Genomic DNA, 13,252 nt, shown 5'->3' with positions numbered 1-13,252 from the left:
GCCCTAAGGGTAGCCCAAGTAGGCGCCCGCCTAGGGCCCCACTTCAGAAGGGTCCCTAAAAAAATTTATATTCTGTAATTAATATATAAATACAAAAAAGTAAGAAATAGCGTAATTCATTTGTTTGTGCAGTGGAAATGTTGGCTTCATTTTTCTTTGGGGTGTTGAGTTTGAAACACGAAGCTGCCTTTCAGTCACTAGATTTTTCTTAATTTTTCTTGTTTTTCAAATTTATTGCTGGTCCATCTGTCTAACTCCCAAGCCATCTATCCAAATGCATATAAAGCTATAAAACTCAAGTCTCTTTGCAATCTTTTTTCTTTCAACTTCTCGTTCTCTCAATTTCTATCGAATATTTATACCAACTTCCTATTCTCTCAATTTCTATTGAATATTTAAACCAATTATAATATGGTTTTAAAGATTGTACATTAAGGTAATCAAAACTTTGAATTTTATATATTTCTTTTCAATAACTTTTTATTCAATGGATTATTTTAATATTCAATTCGTTAGTGTGATGTTGATTTTAGAAGGAAAAAAAACACAACAAAAACAATTGGCGTTGAATTTATTATATTCGTCAATCAAGTTTTATTGTCATTTACTCTCGTGATCATCAAGTTTTACCGTTCTTCAGTTTCAATCTTAAACTCTTGACTACAAACATTTAGTATAGTTGTGTCTAAAAAAGTAAATCATGCAATGTTTAAATAATATTTGTATATTTATCTTCTTTTGATATTAATTTTTAATGATATTTGATGTGAAAATAGAACTTTTTATGTATTTAGCGAATTTTTTATTTATACAAATCAATATACAAAGGACCGGAGATCAAAGAATTTTAGGACCCCACTTCAAATGCTCGCCTAGGGCCCCGAATTCTCAGGGCTGGCCCTGACCGTAGCAACACTCGAAGGATCGTCAAAAAACCTTCACATGTATATTTTTCAGATATAGATGGTCCTAAGGCCATCTTGATTCCTTTTTCCATCCGCCCTTGCACACAGGCACGTAGTCAGACACTTGTTTTCAAGCTTTTCGTATATGACACATTTTTTTTTTACAAACAAATAACAGTTTGACGTATTCAAATAAAAGTTCTACTTTTACATTTTATCACGCAAATCTATATATGTTAAACTGTAATTTACAGACAATAAAAAGACAAGTACTGTTACGCTAAGACATTTTTTTTCTTGTTTTGGAATTAGTTTTCTTTAAATTCTAACTTGTTTGGAGGGTGAAGAACATTACTACCAAATGTGTACTGGTAATTTTCAATGGCAATAATTTCAGTGAAAGAAAGGTAAGGTTATACCTTACATGGAAATTAAACTAAGAGAAAATTAGGTTCACATCTTTATTTTTGTTACTCCATTGATTAAAATCCTATTCATTTTCAATTTTTGATCAAGGTCCTTGGGTATTAATAATAACATCATTAATTATTTGAATAATAAAATATTTTTATTTTTAAATATATTCCTTTAATGTTAAAAATGTTACAATTGGTATATTTATATTTATGGCTAAATTTTTTATCATATATTTTTATTTTTAGTTTGTACCTATTTTTAATTTGCAAATATTTTTTAATTTGTACCAATTTTCTTTTCATTTTTAATTTGTACCCATATATTAGTTTCTTTTTGTGCCCATATTTTTTAAAGTTTTATTTGTGTTTGTACTCATGTGTAGACCGTTACGTGACATTGTATATTTAATCAATAATAGAAAAATAACATATGGTATATTTATGTTTTATGCCTAAACTTTGTATCATATATTTATATTTTTAGTTTGTATTCACTTTTAATTTGCAACATTTTTTTTAAATTTGTAGTATTTTCTTTTTAGTTTTATTTTGTACCCATGTATTAATTTCTTCTAACGCCTATATTTTTTAAAATTCGTTCGTACTCATAATTTTTAATTTTTTATCTGCACCCTAATTTATTTCTAATGTCCCCATTCTTCTTTATTAATGTACCACTTTGTTATATGTGAAATGTACCAAATTTTTTAACACTACGGATACATTCTTTTGCCATTTTTTATTTCTTACTTTTACATAGTTTTTATCCATTTATTCAATCAAAATATTTGAGTTTTTTTATTGTTACCGTTTCTAATAGTATTATAATGAGAGATTTTAAATTTATAGGATTATAAATCTCATAAAATATCAAACAATTAATGTCAAAACTATAAATATATAAATATTAATAGTAATATAGTGAGATGTACAAAGTCAAGAGATTTTGATAAAAAAAATGATAAGGACTAGAAACCACATCCAAAATATCCTTTAAACTAATTATATGGGAATTGGTAGGTTCCATCTTTTATTAAAAGTCGGGTTTGTACTGTTATCATTGCTAATGTATTAATCACATGTTAATTGATACATTTTGTTGTTGACAAGTTAATTGACAATAATGTCAATACCTCATCGATATCAACAGTATATTTATTAAATAGCATTGTGCATAAATCATCTCAGGTTCTTTTTAACACAATAATATTCTATTAGATCAGTTACAATTAGTAGATATCGAACTCCGAACTCGTCGTAAGTTTTACCGTGTGATTATAACTCGAACCTCAGAGCCTGTGCCCAGCTAGACTCCTAACTGTGTAAAGCTTAAAAAAAAATAAAAAAAACAAAAACGAAATTTTCGGTTTATACATCGCAAGCCTCCTAGCAAGAGCATGAAGTTTGAAATAGCTAGCGAAAATATTACTATGTTCCGTTGAAAACCGCTTGAAACAGAACAATTTTTTTTTATGGAGTGAAGAAAGTAGAGCCACATTTGCATCTCCAACCCTCAGGCTCATAATTTGCATATTGAACTCCAAAGTGGTCAGTGGTTGTGGGTGTCTGAACTGGAACACATGGCTCGCAGCTTCCACATACGTGCTTACAATATGGTGGTCTTGACCCCAGCCTACTCAGCCCTCTGTACTTTCTTTGTTCCATGCCTTCCTCAACTCCCTAAAGACAAACCCTAATTATCCGTACACCCAAACACATACATATATATACACAAAAATATTATAATATATGTTATATATACACATAATATCCAGAGATGGAGAACCAAAGATGTACCTGTTTTGAGTGAAAGGTAGCTCCTGGGGAATATTGGTTTCTCTCTGTTTGATTAGCTATAAGAAAAGGTATTTGGGTAAACATATAACTATATGAAAAGACTTGATTCTAGCATACAACCGAAAATATAGTGATGAGAAATACAGAGATACGGTGATAAATTCCCGGAAACAGCTGAGAATCTCCCATGAGAAATATGGTACAAGTAGCTTTTTACCTTCTTGATGGGGAACGTCATAGGATGCAAAGGGCCTGCTTGTAACAGAAACCCAACACAGAAGAGTAACCACTACAGTAATGCAGCATGTCCTTCTCTTCATTTTTGTTGGAAATATCCAAATGGCAAAAGTGATGACCTGTTTTGTGAGTGGCGGGGGGACAAAATGCAAGCAATGCCATATATGTGTGTGTGTATATATATATATATATATATAGAGAGAGAGAGAGAGAGAGAGAGAGAGAGAGAGAGGTAGAGAGGTTTGAAGACCAGTGGAAGAAGACAAAATATACTGTTTCTTTCTTTCTTCTTGTGGCAGTGATTATGGTGCACTCTGGAGGGGGGAGATTTTCTACAGAGGAAAGAGAGAGGAGAGAGAGAGAGAGAGAGAGAGGAGGTGAATTTATTCGACCTTCTTGTCCGCCTTCTTGTCAAACAGAACCCTAAACCAAGAAACAAAATGACATTGAGAAGATTGGAATTTGGGGAATGCTCCCTTTGGTTGTCTTTCTTTTGACAACTCAATCAGTCCTACGGTCTGATCAATAAAAGAGGGAAAACAATACATAGAAAACGTGAAAACTGTCTGATTTATGTGAAGATATGGACTCTGACCCTGTCCCTTCGGACGGATTGGTCAAGGCCACAAGAAATTTCGAAGTTGAGAGATCTATTTGAAACAAAAAAAAGGCTAAAATAATAGTGTCCCAAATGTCATGTTTTATCAAATAGGGTAAATTACACAGTAGCCTCTCAGTTTTAAGGTCTATTACAACCACATACAATATCTTTAAAACATTTCACTTTCATACCTCACGTTCTATTTTATTTCAAAATAATACATCCGTTACATTTTTCATCCATTAATCTGTTAAATGCTGACGTGGTTGCCACATTTGCGCCACGTGGTTGCCAAATGTGTGCCACGTGGCAAAAAAAAATTAATTTTTTAATTGTTTTTTTTTTAAACCTAAATCTTCTAAATAAATTATAAAACTAAAAAAATAAAAAAAATAAAAAACCATACAAACCCAGAAACCCCCCGACCCACTTCTCCATTTCCTCCTTCTTCGCCCTCCCATCCCTTCTCTCTCCCCAGACCCACACCTCCCATCCCTTACAAACCGTCACCCTCACCCTTCTTCTCCAGTTCACCCGTGTACCACCGCCGCCGTCTTCCTCCTCAAACCCCCTGCTTTGTTTATCCAAATCCATCAAACAAAACAAAAGCAAAACCAATTTCACATTTTTACAAAAAATTTAGAAATGCCAATTAAACCCAAGTCAGTCGGGAACACAATCGATTCGGAGCGGGACCTGCGAACTCCAATCAATTAGGAACGGTGGGTCGGAGGCCGTGACCGGATCGAGAAGAAGGGGGGTTCAAAAGATGCAGCCTTGGGGGGTAGCCATTTGCGTGGGCGAGCTTCCAGTGCACGAGGTCGAAGAGCTTGGGTTCATGGTGGGTGATTTAGGATGGGAAGAAGAGAGTGAATTTTTTTCCGGTTGGGCTAGGGTGGTGGTGGGTCGAGTTCGTTGGGGTCCAGGGGGGGGGGTGGGGGGAAGGGTGGGAAAGTTTCTGGGTTTTGGTTTGCGGGGGTATGGGTTGCAGGGACGTGTCTCTGACGTTTTTTTTTTCTGGGTTGCGGAGAAGATGAAGATGGGTGCGGTGGGGTGTGTAGAGGAGGGAAGAGGGTGGGTGCAGGGGGTGGGTGCGCGATGGGTGCCACGGGGAAGATGAAGATGATTTTTGTTTTCCTCCTCTTCTTCTTTTGGGTTGCAGGTTGGGTTTTGGGGGGTGGGGGAGGAGGAAGGGAGGGAGGGAAGACGAAGTGGGCTTTGGTTTTTGATTTTTTTTTTTTTAGTTTTATAATTTATTTAGAAGATTTAGGTTTTAAAAAAAATTAAAAAATTATTTTTTTTGCCGCGTGACACATATTTGGCAGCCACATGGCACAAATGTGGCAGCCACGTCAGCATTTAACAGATTAATAGATGGAAAATCTAACGGATGTATTATATTGAAATAAAATAGTACTTGAGGTATGAAAGTGAAATTTTTAAAGATGTTGTATGAGATTGTAATAGACCTTAAAACCTGAGGGGCTACTGTATAATTTACCCTATCATATATTTACACATTTTCATACACCGTTGCATAATTAGTTTAAGTTACTGTCTTTTTAGCGTTATGTTTCGTGTTTTGGAACTAGTAACTTAGCTTAGGTACTCTCTTATTCAGAATTTCAACCATATGACTAAGTACCTGAGACACCAATCAATAAGATGCTCTCTGATTTAATTAGCCTACTAAATAGTAAGTTAAAAAAGTCGTTGAAGTCTGAACTTGGGGTCAATTTTCAAACAGGAAGGGTTGATGGAGAACACACAGTCCATCTGGCTGTGCCCTCTAAAGTCTGAAATTTTCAGTGAATTGATGAGTCAAAAAAGATTTTATTGTGTTGGGATTGATGCTTTTCTTGCTTATGGTCATAATGCTGTTGCAATAACGACTTATTCAATTTCCTGTGAGTAGCTCACATCAAAATCTCATTTACTATCTATCGTGAAGTTTGTTGTCATTCACCCTTTAATTTAGTCCAACTCATAGCTAGCTATTAGCTACACAAGCTTTATTAGTGTTAACGCTCAAATTTGAGAGTTTAACAAAGACCGATGTGATCGGTTTAAGGTGTGCTCCAAGTTAATAAGAACTTAATAACAAGATTTATGTGGTTTACATTTAAAAACTGGATTACATTAATTGTGGTGCTCGGATATATTGAGTATAGGTTAAAATAGGCGCTTAGTATAATCTAGTTTATTTTTGCACAATTTCTTGTTCGACCTGTTACAAAGGGTGCGTATACTCGCTCTCCTTATATAAGCCCTCCATGTGCCTCAAGTCTGGCTTGAGTTTTCCACTGCTTTCGCATTTATTAAACCAAGGACGTTGACGTAATCTGCTAGTTGCCCCTTTTTCTTTAGTGCACACATGGTGGCAAAGTGACACTTGCTCAGATCCACTTGCACGTTTTATGAAGGCAACACATAACGAGCTCCTTGCTCAGTCTTGGAGTTGGTGGAAACCCAAGCCAAGCGATTGATGTCTAAAGAAGTCTACTCCTAAGACTTTGTTCTATGAAGTTGTTAGTATGCCAACTTGCTGCCAATGGTCAGTAAGTACCTTATTCGGATGTGCTCGGCTTGGCAAGCAAACCATACTATTGAGCAGTTGTTCATAGCGCTCGGAATTGTCCATCCCAGTTCTATTGGGCCTTGGCCTCCCCTTCTTTGGACGTTTATCTTCATTTCTTCCTCCAGGTCCCCCAATAACCCTAATATCATGTTATCAAACCCAAAAATGAAGTAAAAGAGGAAATTGTGAAGGGACTCTTGTAAATTTGTACATGCATGCGATTATGCAAATGCAGTCTCCAGAAACGTAGGCCTCAACATACACAGAGATTGCATGTGGCTACTACTAGACATGAGCCCTACGGGGGCTACCCTATAGACCTGCCTTTTCCTGTTTTCCATATGTAGAGGATGCATGACATATTGACACGTGACGGTGAAAGCAATTACCATACAATTATCATATATTTAGGTATAGAATTTTCGATACATTTGTGTTTTTGCATAATTTCTTATGTACCAGTAATTCACTACAATATATTTATGTACAAATATTTTGGTATATTATTTATTTCTTTTTTTTTAATGAAAATGTCAATCCGAATGTATTAGATTTGACAACAATCCTCTCCGGATTCTAGTTGTGGGAATCATAAGAATCCCTCATTTTAACCGTTAATCGTATATCATGCGATCAGTTTTCGTTAAATATTATTTATGTTTAATTTTAAATAAAAAAAATCAGAATAATTTTTTACAGCATGAATCAACGGTTAAAATGTGAGAATACCATTTAGAATCCGAAGGGATCCACATCCTATTAGATTGACCAACAAATTTATCTATGGACCCGGCTTCTTTGCCCTCTCAGTTCCTATATGTTCTCATTCCCTTCTATTTTGTGCAGTCACGATTAAGGCACGTCAACATTTTATATTAATTTTTTTATAGAAATAATTAAATAAAAAATAATAGTGATATAAAATAATAATATCGCTTATCCGTGACTGCATAAATAAAAGATGATGAAAATATATGAGACCTGGAAGGGTAGAGAAGTCCTTTAAATCCAACCCCACAAACCCACCCAATGTTAACCCCTACTAGCATCGGTAGCCAAGCTATCATATGGTTATGAATGAGGCCGTACTCTTAGCATCTATCGACATCCAGACCGTGAGAGAGCGAGATAGAGGGGGATGGGGATGGGATTCTGCATTGCATGACATGTCTAGCTAGCTAGTTTAGGGTGGTCTATGACTATATATGAGACTGATCAGAAAATGGAATTTAATTAGGGAACTTTAACGAAAAGCACCCGGTACTGTTCACTTTAACGAAAAATCACATTTTTACACTAAAAAGTCAATCCTGGTACTATTCACTTTACCCTTTATTTTGTCCTTATCATTAAAACTCAAAGTTTTCAAGCCCTTTTCATTAGTTTTCCTATTTAATTAAGCAGAATGCTTCTTCTCTCTTAAAACAGCATACCTAAGATAATCAAAGAAGCTTTAATAATTACGGTTTAATAATATTTTTTTTTTATTTGTAACTTTATAGATAAGATGTTTTAAATTCGATTTCTTTCAAAGACGAATTACTAGTTCATTTTGAAACTCAATGCACTCTTCCACCCTTTTAACATAAATACTATTGCTAGTGAGAAACGTATATTCGTCATCTCCATGGAAGTTTCACTCCTAAAATAGAACAAAATCTTGTGTCCGGGCTCCCTTAAAGGGACACTGACAAAAAGAATTGAAAGGTACCAAAATATTGGAGTAAACCGCTTAAGAGAGGATTATTAACAAAAAATTAATGCGTCATTTATAAAAGTTAAGCATCAACTTGGAGACAGTTTTGTTTTTCATTTTCATGTCAAACACTCATATATTCACAAAAAATTTAGAGAAAAACTTGCATAACACAAGTATATCGTTTACAAAGTTCCATACTAATAACTCAAAGACATGTGTTAGCTTTTAACTATATCATCTTATATTATTAATAGAACGTTACTGTGATGATGTAACTATTTCATGCTAATTGTTCTCCAAAATTTGGGCGATGAAGAAGAGAGATCTGGTCAAGCGCAGTGCAGTGCAGGCTACACAAACTCTAGGTAGGTCTGGTGACTCTGCATTTTCATCTTTTTGTCTTATTCTGGAGTGTGTCAGCGAGGTTTGATTGAGTTGAGTGATGGATTGATTACTCTCTCTGCCTCTCTTGTCTCCCGAACCAGACACAACCATATGATGTCATTGAAAATAACATAATATAAAATCATAATATATTCCTTCTAACTCTCTGTCCATCTTTTTTCTTCATACCAATACAAAAATTATGTATCATTTTGTTCCTAAAAAAGAAAAAAAAGTCATGTATCATTTCGCAAGGACTATTGTAGATTTTTTTTGAAGGAAATTTTAGCGAAAAATTTCTAATACTATTTATTTAAATAAAAAATTATATTTTTACATTAAAAAGTCAATTATGGTATTATTTACTTTACTATTTATTTTATCTTTTAAAACTCAAAATTTTCGAATCATTTTTATTAATTTTCATTTTTTTGAATGCTTGCCAAAAATAAAAAATTATTGTTGACGCTCTAAAATAGAACAATTACTAAACGAAAATTTTGAATATTACATTTCATTCAGTGGCCTCGACTTCCTGGTATACAAATAATGAATAAATTAAACCCGACCCGACCCAAAAAATACATGAGTCAAATCAGTAGAAAATTTGACAGAAAGAAACCACTTGGTTTACAATGCATGTACAAAAAATCAAATGATCGAGATCGAAGGAACGAAAAAATTGGGTTAGTTCCCTTAACTCCTCCTTATTGGGCTTAGCGAGAGGCCCACCATTCTTGTACGGCTGCTTTGGCCCATTATTAACCTACTGCTACCTAACCCAGCCCACGAGCCTAATGTTCCCTTCGGCGAGCTTAGTTGGCTGCGGGGATTGGGGTCCTTGGGCTAGGAAGGCCCATATATGAGAGCCGGGGTGAGAGCCAGACGTTTGGGCTGGGCCTTGGAGATGGAATTGGGCCATAACGTACTGACGGTCCAGGACCGACCCGGGGAGATAGGTTAACGTGTTCAAGTGCCCTGAATTGTAGCTCGGTCGGGTAGTCCCGGACACACCCGATTCGGGGTCCAGTTGCTGTAGTCCATTTGCATGACAAGCGCTTGTACGCGTCAAAAACTGGTGGCTTGGCATTGGCAGTGGCACTATCAACCTTCTTAGTTTGTTCTTGAACGGTTGTGATTGGAGCCTTGCTGGCCAAGCCATGTGAATCAGTTTTGTTTGCACCGTCCGATTCGGTCGATTTGAACGAACCCTCCTTTGTTGATTCCGCTTCAGTGGTCTTCGTATAAGAAGAGTCATCATCAATTGCGTACCTCTGAGGAAAATCAAGAGAAATATAAGTTAGAACGTGAACAAACAAGCACACAACCGTGATCATTTGAGCTAGTGACCTCTAGTTTTCACTTTATCTGACGAGGTTCTGAGTTTAAATTTCATAAACAGCAGTTATTGGATAAGAAATAGACATGAAGCATTTACCTTGACATTGGAGAGGTCGACGTGATTATCTTCTAGGAAGCTGATAAATTCCATGAAGTTCTCTTCTGTTGGGTGGTAATGACCACTGTATGGCCAAATAGCCTGAAATTAACAGTTGAAATTAAGTTAAGAAATGACATCAAAGTTACTTGGACCATAAGAAAACACACAATGCATTGCTAGCCTCTTGGCCTGCGCTCACACGTATGTAGGGATAAATTTCGTACCTCAAGAATCCCGTCACGGGCAACCAATCTTCCAGCTGCTGTGGTAGCACCACCTGCTAGAAAACTCGAGTGTTGGAACTGACCCTTCTTCTTCTGCCCAACGTACAAAGACCTTGTCGTGCTGAGGACAAATATCCATTTGGAACCTTCGCTTGTGTTCACAAGCACCCCACTTTGCCTGTATAAAAGTTTTCCATTTTCCAATACTACTTCATATGCTTCTCTTTCAATCTGAAAATATTGCAGGCACAAAAAAAACACAATTAAGTATGCAATTAACAAGCATTATGTTGGTGGTAAACGAAATTCGGGTTTAGGGTATGTGACTAACCGGTCCAAGATACTTGATGCATTGACGTTGTAGGACTGTCCTCGAGCATTTCTCGAGGTTTATTTCTTTCCCGTCTCCGACATCCAGCCTGCATTACACAGATAGATCAGTAATTGAGATATAAACCATCTTAGAAAAAATGAACAATATAAACACTACTACTTACCAGTAGAAGAAAGGTTGGCTGCTCTCACTTTCAAACCAGAGATCATAGTAGAAGTGTAAATTGTGTCCATACCGATGTCGTGGATCAATCTGCATAAAACATCAAGAAACATCTGAATGTTAGATCATGAATCCCATAATCTTTTTGAATAAGCACAAAAAGTCATCGATTTTTTTAAGGTCAGAGTCAGATAAATCGTTGTTGAGTTTTCGCAAGACCTTACCGCTTCAAGCCAGTGTTGAAGAGCCAATTTTTGTGCCTTCTCATCCTTGGACAAACCCTTTCCAACCTTGGCTGCTCTAGTCCTAGCTCTTGCCCACCGCGAAACAGCGGTTTCCGGCTTCTCAACATTGAAGAACGACACAGAACTCCTCTTCAGAGCTGCAAAATCTAATGCCTTCCACCTAAAGGTTTCGAAAAAACGAAAATTAATCAAACCATTTAAAAATATTGAAAATTTGATCAAATCAATGGAATGAAATTGCAAAAAGACTCACCATAGCTCCTCAACCACCACAGCACAATCTGCAAGGTTTCTTCGGGTCCGGTAACTCTTGTAAACCTTCTGAAGCTTAACAGCAGCAGCATCAAGCTCGCTAACCGGCCTTGGCGAAGAAAAAACCGGCGGCTCAGGCAGAGCAAGTGCAGGCATTGGTTTGTGCTTCAATTCATTTTTGCCTTTACAAAAATCTAACCCCATGTCTTGTTGCTCTTGGACAAGACCTTTAAACGAAAGATTCTTGTCGAGTATCACATTTTCGGGTTTGTATTCCCTCAAGCGAATCGAATTGTTAGTCCCCGACTTGCTAGAACTGTTTGAATTAACTGTCATGGATTCGGATTCTATTTTCTTAAAGCTGTGTGTTCTTCGAATAACTTGTGCTCCAATATCTCTGGGAGTTAAACTGATGTTGTAGGTCAACTCGAAGAATCTATGCCTCGCAATTTCTTCCCAGGCTGAGGCAAGTAGTGAGAATGATAGCCCCATAAGAATTGCTCAACAGGTTCAGGTTGAAAGGCGCAAAATCGTCACCTGCTAATTAATTAACAAGAACATAATTAGACTAAAGATTCAAACCACCAAAGATTTAATCAAAATCCCATAAAATTTAATCAAATCTACAACTTGGGTTGTTAACAGAATTGAGAGATGAAACATTGCCTAACCTGAAATGGGATTTTTCACAAAGTCCTGAAAAGTGCTTTTGAAATTCCAAAACTCCAGAGAGATGTTGAATTGAATTGGAAGATGGGATTTGAGTGAGTCTGACTGCTATATGCTTATATATATATATATATATATATACACATAAATTCGCCTCAGCAAACAAACAACTAACCCCACTAGTCTCCTTCGAATACGTGTCGAAACGACGGAATTGGAAATTTGGAAGATGGAAAAAATGGAAAACGATGAAACTTTGAATTCAAGGTCAATAAAAAAGTTTTGGGGATTTGGTTGCCGTGGAATTGGAAGACAGAAGAGGGAATGGTGGGGGGAAATTGTTTTGGATTCAACGCTTGAGTTTTCTTTCCCTTTTTTTATTTTCTTTGGTTCAAAGCCCACGAGTTGTTGATGTATTCAAAGCTTTGAGAAAAGCACTTATAAACTGCTTCTCACAGATGTGAACAGGCTACTTGTAGAGCTTGTGTTGTTCATAACATACAAAACATGAGCATTAGCAGCTGTAGAGAGAGAAAGAAAGAGGGGAGATAGAGAGAGAGTGGGCGGTCAAAAAAGTAAGCTTGGAGTTGGAGAGGCGGTTTCCGTGAAAAAACACAGAAGTGCTTATTTTCCAAGGGGAACACAGACGTGCTTCTAAGTGCTGGTTTGTTATTGTTGTGTTTTGAAAAAAAGCTGCTGTGAGAATAAGCGGCTGTGAAATAAATCAGTAGAGCGTTTGGTAAACTTTTTTGTAAAAGTGCTTTTGGAAAAAAAAGCAGTCTGATAGTGAGTCTTTTCATTAAAGGAGCACTGTAGCCCCGTGTGCTTTGAAGCCAGTTTTCCAAAGCTGCAAATAACAGCTTCAGCTTTTTCCTTTGATTTCAGTTTATTCTCACAGCAGCTTCCAAAATAAGCCATTTTTTTTCAGTTTACCAAACACCTAAAACCCTAACAGTTTTTTTTCATAGGTGCTTTTTTTTTAAGCACCTCACTCCCAAACTAGGTCTAACTCTGCAGAAACTGGGATTTTTGTGTGCTTTTTTGCAGAAATCTCAACAGTCAACAAACAACAATCAATTAAGAAGTCGGATGGATTTGTCATCGACGCGGATCTTTTGTTGGAGTCACTGGATTTGAAGGTTTTTTGTCCCTTACTGTTTGTTTGTCGCTGCCCTGCTTTTATGTCCTTCTTCTACGAACAGATCGAGATTACCATAATGCCCTTCCTTTTCCATTTTCTACCGGGAAGTGAAGTGATGGTTGTTGGTGGCGGCAGCACGCGCCAAAGCTCCAAACCCTATAAAGGTA

The 13,252-nt window shown here is 36.4% G+C and overlaps 1 protein-coding gene and 1 long non-coding RNA gene across 3 annotated transcripts; both read right to left on the bottom strand.

The window, feature by feature from the left end:
• Window positions 1-2,510: 2,510 nt before the first annotated feature.
• LOC108169592 (uncharacterized) lies at window positions 2,511-4,028 on the bottom strand. Its single transcript, XR_011576789.1, has 3 exons — window positions 3,336-4,028; window positions 3,119-3,174; window positions 2,511-3,001 (listed from the first exon to the last, which is right to left on the bottom strand). It is a non-coding gene; the product is annotated as an uncharacterized lncRNA (long non-coding RNA).
• A 5,077-nt stretch (window positions 4,029-9,105) lies between these two features.
• On the bottom strand, window positions 9,106-12,494 carry LOC103400821 (IQ domain-containing protein IQM1-like). Of its 2 annotated transcripts, none has more exons than XM_008339498.4 (8): window positions 11,947-12,494; window positions 11,277-11,815; window positions 11,003-11,183; window positions 10,780-10,868; window positions 10,614-10,701; window positions 10,283-10,513; window positions 10,056-10,157; window positions 9,106-9,891 (listed from the first exon to the last, which is right to left on the bottom strand). In XM_008339498.4, the coding sequence occupies exons 2-8, from the start codon at window positions 11,765-11,767 to the stop codon at window positions 9,433-9,435; spliced, it is 1,641 nt and encodes a 546-aa protein (XP_008337720.1). In that variant the 5' UTR covers window positions 11,768-11,815; window positions 11,947-12,494; the 3' UTR covers window positions 9,106-9,432. The 2 variants fall into 2 exon arrangements, with proteins under 2 accessions (XP_008337720.1, XP_008337721.1); XM_008339499.4 differs by having other exon boundaries at window positions 11,277-11,812; window positions 11,947-12,419.
• Window positions 12,495-13,252: the final 758 nt, after the last annotated feature.

The sequence above is a fragment of the Malus domestica genome, chromosome 15, assembly GCF_042453785.1.
Source record: "Malus domestica chromosome 15, GDT2T_hap1".
Lineage (NCBI taxonomy): Eukaryota > Viridiplantae > Streptophyta > Magnoliopsida > Rosales > Rosaceae > Malus > Malus domestica.
Note: the sequence above shows the minus strand (reverse complement) of the source record. Positions and strands in the feature narration are given on the sequence as shown.